Source organism: Pocillopora damicornis, chromosome 9, assembly GCF_964200805.1.
Source record: "Pocillopora damicornis chromosome 9, jaPocDami1.2, whole genome shotgun sequence".
Classification (NCBI taxonomy): Eukaryota; Metazoa; Cnidaria; class Anthozoa; order Scleractinia; family Pocilloporidae; genus Pocillopora; species Pocillopora damicornis.
In genome coordinates, this window is record NC_142678.1 from 14,903,148 (window position 1) to 14,920,718 (window position 17,571).

The following is a 17,571-nucleotide window of genomic DNA, read 5'->3' on the forward strand; positions in this document are numbered from 1 at the left end:
AAATGAACTGTCTCAAGAAGGCGTGAAGGGTTTTGTGGGAAACAAGTGTGTCACATCATAGGGATTCCTTGGTCATGGCGGATCAGCTGCTGAGCCTGAGAGCGTGGTTTTGGGACAGAAATTTCTGGTTACCAGAATATTCCACTTGGGAGAGCTTAGAACAAGCGAAAAAGCATAAGTGGGTCCAAAATGGTGAGCTTTTTCTATGCTTTCCCTTTGCTGTGGTGTTGATCGCTCTACGATTTCTCTTCGAGAGGTTAGTTGATGGACTACAGACTCTTTGATCGTATAGTTGTTGTGTTAGATTTTGGTTCACACCTCGGCTTTATTTTTGTGTGACGTGTTCCGTCTTTAACCAAGACTTCTGAGAATGAAAATTCACATTTCGTTTGGCAGTGTTTATCATTGTGATCCAATGCGATTTTGCTTTGAAAACTTAACTTGTCCAAGCAGATAAGATAAGCACGCGCGGGACAGTATTTTCTCCAAGGTAGACTGTGATCATTGCATTTTACAAATGTAGTAAAAGTAAATTCGTCCTGAAAATTTTAAGGAGGTAGCGATTTAATATCGTGAGCATGAATTTATTTCCCTTCAATTCATTAATGTAAGAATTTGATATTTATTTATTTACAAATCCAGTCAAACGTCAACATTTCAACGTGAAGTATAGATGAGGTCGTAGTTCATCTGATTTTTCGTTTTATTCCGGATGTTACCACCCTCCGTGGTGAATTTTTCTTCAGCAAATTTCTATTGACCCCAACAAACCACGTTTAAAGGCCTCTTCGTCATATTGTCTCAAAATTTAACATTAACCGCACGTTTCTGACAACCACTGAGACAAAATGTCAAACCAAAGCTTTAAACTCTAGGTGTGACCTATATATGAGAAGCATGAAATTTACATGATTTCGTTTTGTATCCAAAAAATTAATAACATTCATTGCTTTGGAAACACCTGTTCTATTTTTGTGTAGCTGTACTAAGTGGTCCGTTCTTTCTCCCACAAAAAGCGTAGCCGATCTGATTTGCATGTCATTTGTCGAGAACTACTCTGGAAATTAACAATACGTTCTTTTGACAAACATGTTCAATCGTTTTCTGGTTGCTAAAAGGATTTATTTTCAGCGATAAGCTAGAAAAACCTTGAAGAGTTCCCTGTTAAGTTCATTTTTCTTTATGTTGGATATCATGCAGTGAGATCTGATAAATAGATAATTGCTGAGCAATAACTTCAAAATCTGAATCCATTTCCAGGTTTTTTTTATTTATATTAGTTACAGGTCTTCATATATATTAAGCCATTTATGACATCTGTCCACCAGTAAGTGTAAAGTAAACATATTTTTGTATAGGTGTCTTCTGAGTAGATATTTTATATCTTTTTTTGTTGTTTATGTGGACAGTAAAGCAGCATAAGTTTGTTGATGCTGACGCTATGTTCTCTCAACCAACTTTCGCTACCATTCAATGCATTTTTCTTCTTTTCCATTGGGAGATTGCTTCCTTAACTCTAACTCCCAAGATCTGATTGTCAATTCTCCCTTCCATCTACCACACATTTCCTTATAAATTAGTTAGGAGAATTTGGTGCTAGATTGAGATAACAACTTCTACCTGATAAGTTTGAGTATTCTTATTACCTGTTTGCTGGATAATGTATGGATGTTACATGGAGAAGTTACATTTTAATCACTTCCAAGGGGTTAAGCTGTCAGAGGGTAATTCCCAGAAAGGACTATGAATATAAAGCTTGGTAGTTTCTCTTATTATTATTTTTTGAAAAAAATCAGTTTTCACAAAAGATTGTGATTTTATAGTAGCAAACATATTCATTTGATAATTATTTGCCTAAACCAAACTTCATCTGGTAATAGTGAAGGGCTCCTTCATGATTTTTTTGCAGTTGTGTAAACAACACTCTGACTTAAAAAGCTTTGTGTATATTTTGGCAAATACATATAAATTTATGCTAGCTCTCAGCTGTCCAAAGCTTTTTGCATTTATTTACCCTCCAAGCAGATGTGTTATTGATAGTAGTTGAAATTTCATTATTAAGGTGGAGCAGAGCAAACACTCTAATGGCAAATGTAGTATTTCATGCATCCTCATTCTACATGGTAATTTTGTTGTTGTTGTTTTTTTTTTTGTTTTTTGAGGTAACTTTTGTTATCAAATTTTTCTTTGTTTGGCTAGGACTCTACAGGAATATCTCCAAACTTAGCAGTAAGCTTCATAGGTTTACTTTAAAATCAAGCAGTTAATTTTTTTGTTTAAATTTGGTCGTACTGGTTTGCTTTGTATGTATTTATGGAGTGGCCACTAAATTTTGACAACTATTTCAAATGTTTCTGTCACCTTCATGGATTGGCTAACTGACCTAAATTTTATGAACAACTTTTTAAAAAATGATGTTACAGAATGCCAGATCTAGTGGATCAGTTAACACTTTTTTATTGGGAAAGAAAAAGAAATTGCTTCTTAATACAGGTCATGGTCTTTAACTTTTAAAGTCCAGAAGCTGTGTTGATTAGATATAGGTATACACTACCCAAGAGGGTATGCAAGAGATTAAAAATAACCCTCAGGTATACACTACCCAAGAGGGTATAGGAGAGATTAAAAATAACCCTCAGGTATACACTACCCAAGAGGGTATGCAAGAGATTAAAAAAACCCTCAGGTGTATACTACCCAAGAGGGTATATAAGAGATAAAAAATAACCCTCAGGTATACACTACCCAAGAGGGTATGAAAGAGATAAAAAATAACCCTCAGGTATACACTACCCAAGAGGGTATGCAAGAGATTAAAAATAACCCTCAGGTATATACTACCCAAGAGGGTATGAAAGAGATAAAAAATAACCCTCAGGTATACACTGCCTAAAGGGGTATAGAAGAGATTAAAAATAACCCTCAGGTATACACTACCCAAGAGGGTATAGAAGAGATTAAAAATAACCCTCAGGTATACACCACCCAAGAGGATAAAGAAGAGATTAAAAATAACCCTCAGGTAGACACTTCTCAAGAGGGTATGCAAGACATTAAAATAACCCTTAGGTATACAATACCCAAAAGGGTATAGAAGAGATTAAAGGTAATCCTCGGGTTTACACTACCCAAGAGGGAATAGGAGAGATTATGAATAACCCCCAGGTATACACTACCCAAAAGGGTATAGAAGAGATAAAAATTAATCCTCAGGTAGACACTTCCCAAGAGGGTATGCAAGAGATTAAAATAACCCTTGGGTATACACTACCCAAGAGGGTATAGAAGAGATTAAAGGTAATCCTCAGGTATACACTACCCAAGAGGGTATGCAAGAGATTAAAAATAACCCTCAGGTATACACTACCTAAGAGGGTATAGAAGAGATTAAAAATAATGCTCCGGTATACACTACCCAAGAGGATATAGATATAGATAGATTAATGTTTTTTGTTTTGTCATGAGCATGAGATAAAGAAAAACTTTGGAGTCCCCATGAAGGTCTGAGGTTCAAAAGTGTGTGTCACATATGAACTTCATGTTGGGCCTTGTTTACCGTAGAGTCTCTGTGGCTCAGTGGTAGAGCATTGGAGCACGGAATCTGAAGGTGTGAGGTTCAAAAGTTACCATCTTTCATATTTTATTTATAAACATAATGCTAAGGACATTGCTGATCCCAGCAGTTTGCAGAATACGTGTCACATATGAACTTCATGTAGGGCCTTGCTTACCTTAGAGTCTCTGTGGCTCAACGGTAGGGCATTGGAGCACGGAATCTGAAGGTGTGAGGTTCAATTCCTTATGGGGACTTATAATTCTTTCTTTGTCTAATGCTTATGATAAGACCAAGAATATATTTTTCCTTTTCCTTACCAAGCTCAAAACTAACCATCTTTCTTATTCAATTTGTAATATTATTGATCACCATTTTCGAAAAATATCTGATATTTTTGCTCCGGCTTTTCATTATATGCTATGATCAGATTATTTATTGGATGAGTTGCATTGAGAGAGCCAAAATAAGAGGGGAATTGATGTTACAGACACACAGAATTGAATTTTTGGAGGTGTGAACCCAGCTGATTTTATATGGTGCACAAGATTAAGTACTCTTAGAAATTAGCTCTTGGTCTGCACACTAAATTAGTTAGGCTCACTCATAAAAATTCTTTGTCTTCACTTTCATCAGAAGGTTGGTTCATTTATCCAATGAACAAAACATTACTTTATTTGAACCAGCTCCTGTTTTCTCTTCATCTGATTTCCTTATTGCTGGGTTTCCTTCCCTGCTCTTTAGATTCATTGCAACACCTTTGGCAGGCTACCTTGGTGTAACAGAAGAACCTATAGTTTTTGTAGAAAATACATTTTGTGAGAAGGTTTACCAAACAATCAGCAAATGCCCTAACACTGAACGAGTAGAGGGACTGTCAAAACAACTTGGCTGGACTCCACGTGAAGTGAAAAGATGGTTCAAAAATCGCCGACAGCAATCAAAACCATCCATTATGAGGAAGGCTACTGAAAGCAGGTGCATAATATTTTGATCTCTGTCATTTTATTTCTTAGTTGTGCCATGAGTCTGGGAACTGTTGTTTTGGACCAAAATAATTTTTAAATCAAAGAATTCATGGCTGAGACAGGACTTGAAGTTGTGATCTCTATGAATCTGCAGGATGTAGACAGCAAAACTATACAGGTTCTCTCAGAGTTTTTAGAATACAGCTTTAAAATCTTAAAGCTACAAAATCTAGTTACTATGGTAGCCTGACAGTTAGTGCTCTGAACTTGAGGTGTCTAAGCTCAAAACCTGATAGAGCTATTGTGTTGTGTTCCTTGGCTTGATGCTTGATTCACACAGTGTCTCTTTCCACTTAGGGCTGGGTTGTTCAAAGTTTGGCTAGGATAACCCAGGATTAGTATGAAATCTGATTTCAGATCTGAAAGCTTGAAAAAAATTCAGTATAATTCTCTTTGTCTACAATTTAATGATTGGATGCCTTAAAAAGAATACAGAAAATTTTCTGACAGATGGCTTTTGAGCAAAAGAATAACCAAACCTTGATTAAAATTAACCTCTGGATTAGTTCTATTCCAGGGCTATCAGTGGGGACTGGCAGACTGTCGAATGTATTCTTGTTTTAGGCAGCACACTCTTTCATCTTTTCATTTATTTTGTAGTTGGAGATTTTTGTTCTATTTGGCGACATCCATTTATGGAATAGTTATATTATACAAGGTAATTTTATTTTAACATATGGTTTTTCAACATATTTGAGCAACTCATTCTCTAATAGAAGCTTAATTTTTTTTTTTGAAAAAAATAAGCATTTCAAGATTTTTTCAGAGGTGACCTGAATGATACTTTAAGAAAAAAAAAACCAAAGATAATTAGGTTGTAGCAAAAATAAAAAGTTTTGAGATGTTCAAATTTTCAGGAACCTTGGCTTTGGGATCTGCGACTCTGTTTTGTTGGTTTTGGAGAACAGGTTAGACATTTTATGTATTGTACAAAAGAACTGTAAAGTAAGATTGGAAATATTTGGAAAAATGGGTGATTAAATGAAGGGAACATTATCACTTCTTTGTCCCATAGCAAATGAAATATTTTTGAAAATCGCTGTCAACACAACTCATAACTAGAACATAATTAGTATAGTAGTACATGTGTTGCAGTTAACAAATTAATTGTTGGTCGCAATGAGTTTCAACTAGTTTATTTTGTATTATCATATTCTCCAAATGCGTTACTTTAGTAACTCAAAACTACTTGAAAATCATTCATTCATTTGTAAGTTTGAGATAGTTATTAACCATGTAGATTCATCCATGTTGTCTCCAACTGACTCCTGGTTTCTCTCTTTTTTTTCCAGCCTCTTACAGATGCTATATTTTTCTATTATGTGGTTGAAATAGCCTTCTACATGTCCCTTCTCATTTCTTTTTTTGTGGATGTCAAAAGAAAGGTTTGTAACTTTTATGTTTTCTGATCACAAATTTATCATTGAACTTACTATTAGAAGTTAACAGCACCACATTTTTATCTTAATTTGTCTTTCCAAGAATGAAGCATTTTTTGATATGCTGGTGGCCTATGGAAGCAGTGGTTCATTCATTATGCCTTTTGTTTCTTGTTGTTGTTCATTTCCTTCTAAATTAAGGCTGAAAATAGAAAAAATGAAATGCAAAACAATGTGCTTTGTGACAGAGATACAAGAAAACTGTTCCCTTTTGAGTGGAAGGAAAGTCATCAAAGAAGCTTTGGATATTTTGTTGCGTAATTACATGCAACCTGTGCCACGAACACAGTCGTCAAAGAAGCTTTTGATATTTTGAGCATAATTACATGCAACCTGTGCCATGAACACAGTCGTCAAAGAAGCTTTTGATATTTTGTTGTATAATTACATGCAACCTGTGCCATGAACACAGTCGTCAACGAAGCTTTTGATATTTTGTTGCATAATTACATGCAACCTGTGCCATGAACACAGTTGTCAAAGAAGCTTTTGATATTTTGTTGCATAATTACATGCAACCTGTGCCATGAACACAGTCGTCAAAGAAGCTTTTGATATTTTGTTGCATAATTACATGCAACCTGTGCCATGAACACAATCGTCAAAGAAGCTTTTGATATTTTGTTGCATAATTACATGCAACCTGTGCCATGAACACAGTCGTCAAAGAAGCTTTTGATATTTTGTTGCATAATTACATGCAACCTGTGCCATGTTGTTGATAACATGTCATCAGCAAAGCATGCACAAGTGTACAAGGCTAACAATTGCTTAATTCCGCTAACTCCAAAATCTTAAAACTACAAATCAGTTTATAATGTGGATTCCATTAGCCTTAAATGGAGATGAAAATTGATTCCATCATCAAAGTATGAAGTTGTAACTTGCACACAAAAAAGAGGGCAGCTCTGAAGTTGGTACTGATCAAAGTGGTATTCTGAAAATTATCATTCTTAATTTTTAACTTTCTGTTATAGGAGCACATGGGAGGAACTTGTTTGCTGATAGATTGAGTAACTTATGATAAGATTTAATTAAGAAATCTAAGTTGCCCAAAAAAATTTTCATTTGGGCCTTCCTAATTGATTAATTACTTTTTTAAATACCAGGTAAAGGAAACTTAATTTAGTGAATAGATAATTTAAAGGGTAATTAGATGAAGATCAGGGAGTCATTATTTCTGTTCCCTGATGCAATGTCTCCATATTCAAAATGATTAGAAAAATGCCTAAGTTTTGTTTAAAATCAAACCAAAATTTTCTGTTTTCAGGATTTTTGGCAAATGGCTATCCACCATGTAGTTACAATCATGTTGACAGTATGTTCATACTCAAGTGGTTTCTTTCGTATTGGTAGCGTGATAATGCTTTTGCATGACTTGGCTGATATTTTTCTGGAGGTGAGTCTTCATGCTGAAAAAGGAGGGAGAGGAATATTATTAAAAACCATTTTTTCACTTTTTTTAGCATTTCAACCAAAAACTTACTGACATTTTCATTTAAAATTTTGTGGAGGAGTATGATAACCCTTTACCCCTAACAGTGACTAGCATCTAATATTTTCCTCACAATATCACCCTTGAATCACGTTAAGGTCACAAGAATAAAGGAAATGATCACCAACTAAAGAAGCTCTTGATCGTTCAACAAATTCTCCTTGTCAGTGCCTTAGGAAATGTATGGAGAAAAGTATGGAGAATATATATACTGATGTTAGGGTGTAAAGGGATGAACAAACCATATATAACTTTTATCTCTATCACTGAAATGCAAGTTTGCATTTGTAAAACTTTCCGCAATTTGAGAACCCAAGGAAATTTTTAAAAATTGCCTCCAAATGTGCTGTAAATTCAATTTTGAGGGTACTTACATTGAAACAACTTAGCACACTAATCAAACTTGCCAAATGGCAGAACAAATTGAAGCAAGAAAAGTGCACAAATGACTGCTCTGACTAACAATTACTACAGAAAATCATTGTTGTTAGTAATAAATATCATTATTAATGAACAATAAGTGGATGAGGGTTTTGTGATATCCAGAATAATCAAGGTTGAGGCAGGGGTTATCAGCTTTAGTGGAAGGCTGAGGCTGAGGCTGATAACCCTTACCAAGGCCTTGATTTTTCTGGATATCACAAAAACTAAATCTTATAATTGTTTTGTTATACATTGAGCAAAAAAAAATGAACATGACAGTAAGAAGAACAGGTAATTAATTTCCTAATGTGTAAAAATATACAAATCAGTTAGCAACACAATGCGCATGACCTCAACATGATTACCCTTAGAAATCATGTATCCTGGTCATACATGACATGATTATCCATGACCTTAAGTGCCCTTGGTGTGATTATTATATAATCTGCAGCTAGATGACGTCCTAGGTGCTGATTTTGAAAATTCACTGTTGACTTGCGGCCAATCAGAAAAGAGATAGTGAGTTGAATGTAATATATAGATTTAGCCAAGCCTAAGAGTGGAGCTTGCACAACGCCTTGCCCTGGCCAGGACTAGAACCTGGGTTGTCTGTCTTGGAGCCCAGTGCACTGACCACTGGACTACTGGACAAAGCCGTGGTGTTGGCGTGCCGCGGTACAGTTGACCAAGCATGTTAAAAGTAGCACCTTGTATGGTCATACGGTTGTAGAGTTGTAAGGTCATACGGTCATACAATTGTACATCCAAAGTTTTTCGGCTTGAATGGGTTACTACTATTTTGTATGATTATGAGGATATGCTCTGCGAGCTCCGCTATAATAATGATCATTATCTGGAGCATAACTCTCCTTTAACCCTTCAACTCCTATAAGTGATTAACATGTAACCACTCCCTATAATATCTGTGAATTATCTGGCAAACAGGTAATGAGAATACTCAAACATATCAGGTAGAAATTGATATCTTGATCCAACACAAATTTCTCCTTACTAATTTGCAAAGAAATTTGTAACAGCTGGAGGTGAGAACTAACAATCAGATCTTGGGGGTTAGGGGTTATTGGTTTTGGTTTGAAAGATTTTATTCTGTGACTGTTGATTCTGGGTTTTTTTTTTGTTTTTGTTGCAGTCAGCAAAAGTGTTTAATTACGCCAAGTGGGAAGCTACAACTAACTTAATATTTGTGTTATTTGCTGTGATATTCAATGTTACAAGGCTGGTTTATTATCCATTCTGGTAAGTTTGCTGTCCCCTTACAATTGTAATGGTGGAGAGGTGATAGGAAAAGACAAACTTATCAAGTAAAGGGTGTTTATTATTAGACTAAAAAATAGGCAAAGGTAATGTATTGCTGGAAAGGGGAGAATTGTTCAGGAGTTGAAGGATTCTGACATTGAGAGACCACATTAACCCACAATGATGGACTGTGCATTTGACTAAACTAATTGCTGAATGATTTTCATGACTCACTGATTGATTGACAAACCATCTGACTGACTAAACAAACTAGGGACTTGCCAAATGACTGACAGACAGCGTAGGTATTTGATTTAAAAATTGACCCCAACATTTTACAACACAAATGTATTTCTTTACTCAAACAGGGTTTTGCATGTTGTATACCACTGTCAAGAGTATGTGGGTCCTTTTAAAGCATGGTCATGGTTCTTTGGTTTGTTGTCATGTCTGCAGGTACTGCTAAATCCATTGTTTACATGCCCCAAGTGAGAAGTTTGACAGCTAAACTTGTGACCTGGCCCAGGGTTTGAGCAATGTGAACTCCAATTTGTGCTTTTAAAATTAATTGAACCATGCCATGTATGAGTTTTGCCAAATGGTGAAGTAAGCAAAGAAAGTTACTTGTTTAGTTCAACAATCTGCTTGCCCCAGATAACCAAAAGGTTGGCAGAATGGTTTCAGATCTTTTAAGCCAGCAGGATAATTTAGAATATTATGCATTCTGTATAAATTTTGAGAAAATGCTGTGTGAAAATGAGCATGAGTTACCTACTTAAACCTTCCTTGAGATCTCAATATGTGATACATACAACAACCCTTCAAATTGTTGTCACTCTAAAAGTTCTTTTGTCTTTTTATTTTGATCACTATGTTCAGGTTCTACATGTTATTTGGTCATATAAAGTTGCTGAGGTGGCCATGCAGTTTTTGATTAAGGGAACGGTGAGTAATAAATCTTTTTGTGCCAAGTCAGGGTGGAGGGGGGTGGGGGTTGATGTCAATGAAGATCATAACTTCCAAGGGAATTGAGGATGGGCCAAACTGAATCAGGCCAAAGGGAGAGAGGGATAGGCCCAAAAATATTCTAGTTGCCTCTGGTGAGGCCAATTGAAGGAGAATACCATTCAAATTTTTGTGGTTGTGGTTCTTGATTGTGGATGCCCTATTAGTTTTCTTTTTGTTATTGATTCAAATTTGTAGGCGTAAGAAACAAGGATGTGGCATGACAATGTATGTTTGCCTTATAGAAGGCCTCTTGCAGTGTACAAGTCAGTAAAGTTTTCCTTTCTTTCCTTATTCTTGCTTTCTTAATTTTGTTAGGTGGAAAAAGACACACGTAGTGATGACGAACTGTCAGGTCCAGAGGATGAGAGGCCTGACGCAAACCATACAGATGGTAATATGGTGGACAACAAAAAGAAGCATTGACCAAAAAAATTTTGAAACCAGAGCTAAATTGTGGGCATTCCAGTAGTCTTATGTTCTCCTTTTTAAAGTGCTAATGTTTAAAGACAATTGCAAAATTTGTTGCCAAAGAACGAGAGCCATTTCCAACAAGTCATTCTGATTCAGTAATTTACATGTACCTTGAGTGTGTTGAACAGTTTCTTTCTTTTAAATGTGTCTTTTTACAATTTAATCAAATTTTCTGAGGTGTTTTTGTTTAGGAGGACAATAATATTTATGGCCTAATTTTCATGTTCAAATGTTGAATGTTGTCAAGTAGTTTTACTATCTTCCATCTTAGTTCCCTATTTACCAGAGGCTACTGCTTCCTATCCACTGTTTGATGATTTTTGTATTAGTGAATAGATGATTCTCAGACTTAGCTACTATTCACTTACTGTGCTGATGTAACTTTATTGTTTAGTATTTCACTATTTGAGAATTTGACTTAAGTTTGAATTTTTTCCATATGTTTCAAAGCTATTTAATAAACACTTGTGAATGACAATAAGACACAGCACTTGTGGTCTCCTAGCATTCTATAATAACACAAAAATTGACCTCTTTTCTAGTTGGTTAAGGTTCAAGCACACCATGGAAAATCCAGAAAAGAGGAGAATACGAAAGAAAATGATTTTTCTGAGAAAAATAAAAAAGAAGAATCACCTTGAATTGATGACTGTGTTTGGACTATGTTGAAACCAGTCTATCAATGGTAGGTCACATAATCAGTTAAACAGTCTGCTAAAAGGTAATTTGCCCCTTCACCTGTGTGAAAGATCAAGAAGGAAATTCACTATTCAACACCATTACATTATCAAGCACACAGGTAGTGAGAGGAAAGAAAGTAAACAAAAAGGCAGTATTATTTATTTAACACTGAGAGTCAACATTATACAAAATGTCAGGCAGACAATGCAAAGGATTTGTATTTGGATGTTGGGTGTGAAAAGTTTTAAAAATTGGGAGAGAAAAGGGGGGTTTGAATTGAACCTTGTCCCAAGGGTTTAACTAAGCACAAATGACATAAACATTAACAAAATTTTTCTTTTTATCATATGAAATAGACAGATTAAATGTTGCCTTAGGTCCATACAGTAATGAAAAACATACAACATCAAAATGTGGCCAGAACATCAGTGACACACTCAGCTGCTCCTCGAGTGCCACTTTTTTTTTGTTAATTACCACAGTTTGATGTGTTTTCCCTCTTTTCATTAAATGAAATTTATGATAGCCAAAAAGGGGTTAACGATACTGAGATCAAGAAGTGAATGACTGGGCTCCTCAGGTGGGTTTATGGCTAATGTGGAAAGAAGGCGATTGAAAATTATCAAGTACAAGAGGGAACAAAAGGAGCCACCAAATCAGAAGTACAGTTGGACTTGTATTAAGTGGTCACCCACCTGGAATGGTGGGGTGATGGCTTAACCCTTATTATTACCCTTATCATATTCTCCATACTGTTCTCTAAACATTTCCTAAGATGCTGACATTGAGAATTTGTCTAACAATCAAGATCTTTTCTAGTGGGTGATCAGCTCCTTTATTCTCCTGACCTTAATGTTTGATTCAGGGTGATATGGTCAGGAGAGATCAGATGCCAGTCACTCTTAAGGGTTAAAGGGTTGATATAGGTTGACCCTTGAAGACAGGTTCCACAGAAGCAGGTATCATGAAAAAAGAAAAGGGTGTCATTTCCTCCCCTAAATGTACAAAAACTTCTCAAAAATACTCGTAAATTGATTTTTGGCAATAAACACAGATTCAGTTTTACTTGAAAGATTTTTCTTAGTTCTATTTGAGTAGTTCTATTACCTTTCAATACAGGAAAAGGGAAATACAAGCAGTAAAGGTTCACCATGGCTGCTAAATAGAGGTGACCACTTAACAGAGGTGAAAAATTATAATGACTGAACCCTTTTCATCCTAACATCAGTATACATATTCTCCATACTGTCCTCCAAACATTTCCAAAGAGGCTGATAAGGAGAATTTGTTGAACAGTCAAGAACTGCTTTAGTAGGTGATCATCTCATCTATTTTCGTGACTTTCATGTTTGATTCAGAGGTGGTATAGTGAGGAGAAATTAGATGCCAGTCACTCTTAAGGACTAAAGGCTGAAGTGGAAAAAATTGGGGACTGAAAACTGACTGCTTATTAAGTGTGACCTCTTAATACAGTGCTGCTTAAAAAAATCATTACAGGTTTGACTGTACATTGCATTGATTAAGGCAGAAAGGCCATGCATTATGATAAAGAACGAATACTTTTTATTCTTCATGTAAATTTTTATATGCCAAAAAAAAATTATATATTGTAGCTTGCCTCTAATACATTTTCTTATAATAAATGTTAGTCCAGTTCATGTGCAAGTCTTATATAAATATTGAGCTTGCATATATTGTACATCTTTTCATGTTCTGACACTTTCAAAAAATGTTATCAGTAATGTAATATTATTTAACTGAGGAGACCTATGTATTTCGAAAAACTGTGTTCATCTGATTGATAAACTGTAGTAGTATATACTAAAACAGTGGATAGCATTTAAGGCTGCTCAAACTTCAAATATCCTTTGCAATTTACCTCCAAGCAACTCACACTGGACCTGCACCTTTATATATTGTTATCGTTGCCTTGATAAATGAGTGAAAATCATCTTTTTGTGCTATAGTATCTCACTGTTTTAGTATATACTATAAAACAATTATATATATTCACCTCATTGTCGGTTGCTAGCAGTAGATATTTACCTCACCACTTTGCGGCCTGGTAAATATCCACCACGAGCCACCTCCACTTAAGTGAAGTAGTTGTTGATTATCACATATTCTAACATAATATTCCTCAGTTGTGTACATATTACTTATCTATGAAACAAAAATAATATGCTTTACAAAAATTTTTTTTTTATAAAAATTACTCCAATGATTCAGATGCTGAAACCTGCAGCAAAGTAAGATGGCTGTATGTTACATGAGCCAAAAACAAAGTGGCTTTCCATCCAATACCTGTACTAGAGCTGAATATCAACATTTCAAATGAGTGCCTGAAGTGATACCAAATCCTATGATCTACCTCCTGCACAAGATGCCAAACACATCCTGTGTCCTCCCTCCACTAACTTTGTATGTTGTTGACTATGAAGAAAAATGAACTCATAAAGGTTGGGGGGGAAAGGAGAGGGCAAGAAAGGCCCCTGGGGAGTTATGCTCCTGTAATACAATATTGAACAATTTCTAGTACAAATTAGTGCAAGGCATTCTTCAGGGCAATAGAGGAATAACTCAAACCTAATGTGCCTGCAACTATCCCAAATAACACTATAAGCATCTCACAAACTTTCTTATACCAAGTTAACTTGTTCCATTTAAGCTGCAAATGGAATAGGCAAGGGAAAATCATTGTGATACAAGCTCCAAACAAGCTTCCAAATATACTCATCAGCAGCCCAAAATGAGGTACAGCTACAGCAATACCAAGTGTTGAGAGGACCAGGAAAGTGCGAGTGAAGAGAACCCACAAATAATTGTAACGCTTGTGATTGTAGCAGAGGGGAAACTTTGGCAAAAGAATTATATCTAATGTTCCACTTACAACAAACATATTAAGAGGGTATGAAAAGTAAATATTTATGATAACCAACACTGTTGCTATTTTGCTAAGAATTGAGCCATATGACAAACTGAGATTTATGATCACAATTGACTTGGTGTTGCTACCAAATGTGAGGCAGCAGAAAAGCCCAACTAAAAATTTCACTGCCGTGACGGAGATAAATGCCCGATGCGTGACACTTTTGTATTTCATGGGTTTCTGCATGGAGCCCTCTATTCCAGGAAATACTGTATGGCCACAGTATGAAAACATAATAATTCCTAAACTAACTGGAAAAGTGTTAATGTTAAATGAAGGAATTTTGTCTAATGTCCAAGAGTTCGAATCCCCCAGAGTAAAACCTAACAGAATAAAGGCAATAATAAACACTGCTACTACAGCTAGCATACTTAGCCAGGCAAGAATGGACAGTCTTTTGATGAAAACTGTGGGTAACATGGCCAGTGCACAGATCAAGCACCATTCCTTTAAGTTTAACATGAACAGTTCCTTGAACAGTTCCATGAAGCTACTACCGAGAACCATCACCATCAGAACACAGCTGCAGTATGACAAGCTCACGGTTACGAAATCAACTATCCACCCACCCACTGGTCCCCAAACGTGCGCTGCAATCTCGGCATAACTCGCTCGGACTCGTTTGCGAAGCCGGCTTTTCGGTGAGATTTCGTAAAGGCAGCCAACAAGAAGAACTGAAGTGATGTCGGTCAGAAATCCAATGAATAAAATTAGGAACAGTGCTGCGAATCCTCCCAGGAAGATCGCATAGGGCATAGCTAGAACACTAGTGCTAACAAAGATCATGTTAATCATGTTCCATAGCGCAAGCATGGTCGTTGCTTGGCCATCTTCTGACAACTTCTCCAACAAGGTTGTTGATTTCGATTTTGAGTCTTGGCTACTTCTGTCGTCAATCGTGAGGGCCACAGATCGTTGATTTAGAGACCGCGAGATTGATACTACGCTAGAATACAACGAAAACTGGAACGAAGGGATGAATAAGGATGCCTGACTCGTTGTGAAAGTTGTCGTGAAACTTTTGCTGTTGTGTGTGAAGAAACTTGAGTCACTCTTTTCTAGAGTTTCGTGCGATCGAATGAGTGGAGTGTTTTCATTCGGCTCGAACTCATCTTCGGCTTCTTCCAATAGATCTTGCTCTTCTTCGATCTGTTCGTTTGTCAAAGGCATGTCCTCGAGGATTGTTACTAACTCTGGTTCTTTTATCACAGTAGTCGCCGATGGAGCTGTGCTAGAACACGGGAGCGCAGTCACCGAAATCGTGTTCATTTCCGTACTCTCCTCGTCCATTCTTTGATTTGAGGAATGTTCTTCTCAGACTTTTATCTCCTTACAAGAGCAACAAGTACTCCGTTTTGCACAACGGTTGTTTGATTCTGTATAGAGATACGACGATGAACGCGCGGAAATACGGAGACCATAGGTCCGGTTTGTCGCACGTTCACCAAGTCAGACTGGTTTTCCAAGTTTTCGTTACTAGTTTCGCGACTGTATCTCGGGTGTAGTCCCCTAACAACCAGGCTTAAAACGTGAACCATTTTATGCACTGAAGGTGATTATGCTTATTTCTTAAGACATATTGGATCGAAAACCAAAACAACGTCGGTTTGTGAAAAACTCAGTTCACGTATTACATGTCGTAAATCGCTGCATGCGGTCTACGTCACGCAAATATTGATACCATGTTACAACGATTGACCACGTGTTCAGCACAGAGAAAACCCCGCAAATTCAGCGCAAGAGTCCGGCATCCTCTAAAAAATTACACTTCAAAAGTTCCTCTAATAACTTTTTTGTATTCGAAATTGACTGATAAAAGACCGAAATAACAATAGATAACAGGAACACCGAGTTCTGTCCCGTCGGCATACTTAGCATAGCAAGAAATACAACAATAGGTACTGATAACTAAGAAATGAAAATAAATTAAACTGTTTGAACTGACGATGATAAACAAATAAAGATAAAATACAAGCCGGTGAGCAGTAAGATTACAAAATGGCAGTAAAAAAGCTTGAAATAAATAAAGAATCCATTTTAATTCGCCTTTGTCTGATCATGTAGCTCTATGTAGCACGTCCAACTAGTTTCTGTGAGACACGAGTTCGAATCCTGTCAAAGCCTGTGTTTTTTTCCAGGGTTGTTCCGTTGCAGCTCGGTTGCGAGTTGTAATCCTTTACTTATGAAATGCATGTACCGTATTTAGGACTTGTAGTTCGAGAGGCATTCAGCGTAAATCGAGGTTAGTTTGAATTTCGTTTGTATTACAGTCCTGAAGGATTTGAGTGAAAATATAGGAATCTAAACTGTAAGAATAGATCTCTCAGCAAAGCGATAAAATCGAGTACAAAAAAATATATTCAGTAACGAAGGTTTTCTGAACAAAATGGCCCTGTCGTTTCAGCAGAAGAATCATTATTTTAATACTTCTACTATTCCCAAAGTTTTCTTCCAAATTCGCGTGACCATCTGTGAAGAATGCCCCCAAAAAAGAAAAGAAACTTAGTCACTGTTACACCATAGGCATGGTTTCCACAGTCACAGGATTTCGAAATTCTCTAACTTTTCCCTGACAAACACAACATTTACCAGACCAAATGAATTTACATTGTCACAAACGAATCCATGTAGTAGTCACCAACCTCCACCCACAGCTATCCATAAATTTCTGCTAGTGTATATGAATTGATAGCTCATTTAGGTAACATGAAAAAATGATAGATTTTTTGGAAACACAATATTAGTTTTAGTTTGTCATCCAATTTCGTTTAGCAATATTCTACTGATCCACACCTTTCTCATCCATGAAATATACCAAAGAATTTGTGAAAAGGATGAGAAAATGATGAAAACAGAATAAAAAGAAAGTGTATGATTTCATTCACAAACCAACAGGAGTTTGTCAATTGTTCTAAACAGTAGCTGCATCACAGAAAGAAAAGTGGAACCATCTCTCATCATGAAGTGGGCCAAGACAAGAAGAAATCATTCAAATTCCCTGGAAATTTTGCTTTTCCCTGACTTATTCAAAAGATGTGAAGTTTTCCTGACTTAAAGTTAAATTCCCTGACTAATCCTTGATCTTGAAGAATTTTAATTTTTTCACCTTTTTTTCTGACCTGTAGCAATCATGTTAGGTTTTAGGGTAACTCACATACCACAGGTTTACCTTAGAGATGACAGGAAGCACATCACTGAGGCAGTATCTAGAAGTGCAAGTGTTCATGACAACAATTTCTCTTGATTCAGGTCAACTAATAAACACTGTCGTCCAATAACATATGTAC

The 17,571-nt window shown here is 36.3% G+C and overlaps 2 protein-coding genes across 2 annotated transcripts; one reads left to right on the forward strand and one right to left on the reverse strand.

The window, feature by feature from the left end:
- The first annotated feature begins 27 nt into the window (after window positions 1-27).
- Window positions 28-11,152, forward strand: LOC113665414 (ceramide synthase 5). Its single transcript, XM_027181084.2, has 10 exons — window positions 28-256; window positions 4,298-4,531; window positions 5,182-5,239; window positions 5,439-5,489; window positions 5,874-5,966; window positions 7,291-7,419; window positions 9,089-9,195; window positions 9,564-9,651; window positions 10,075-10,140; window positions 10,519-11,152. Exons 1-10 carry the CDS (start codon window positions 75-77, stop codon window positions 10,624-10,626), a joined length of 1,116 nt encoding a protein of 371 aa, XP_027036885.2. The 5' UTR covers window positions 28-74; the 3' UTR covers window positions 10,627-11,152.
- Window positions 11,153-12,895: 1,743 nt separating this feature from the next.
- LOC113665422 (vesicular inhibitory amino acid transporter-like) lies at window positions 12,896-16,324 on the reverse strand. The gene has a single exon (XM_027181105.2). The coding sequence runs from the start codon at window positions 15,572-15,574 to the stop codon at window positions 13,898-13,900; it is 1,677 nt and encodes a 558-aa protein (XP_027036906.2). The 5' UTR covers window positions 15,575-16,324; the 3' UTR covers window positions 12,896-13,897.
- Between the last annotated feature and the right edge of the window lie 1,247 nt (window positions 16,325-17,571).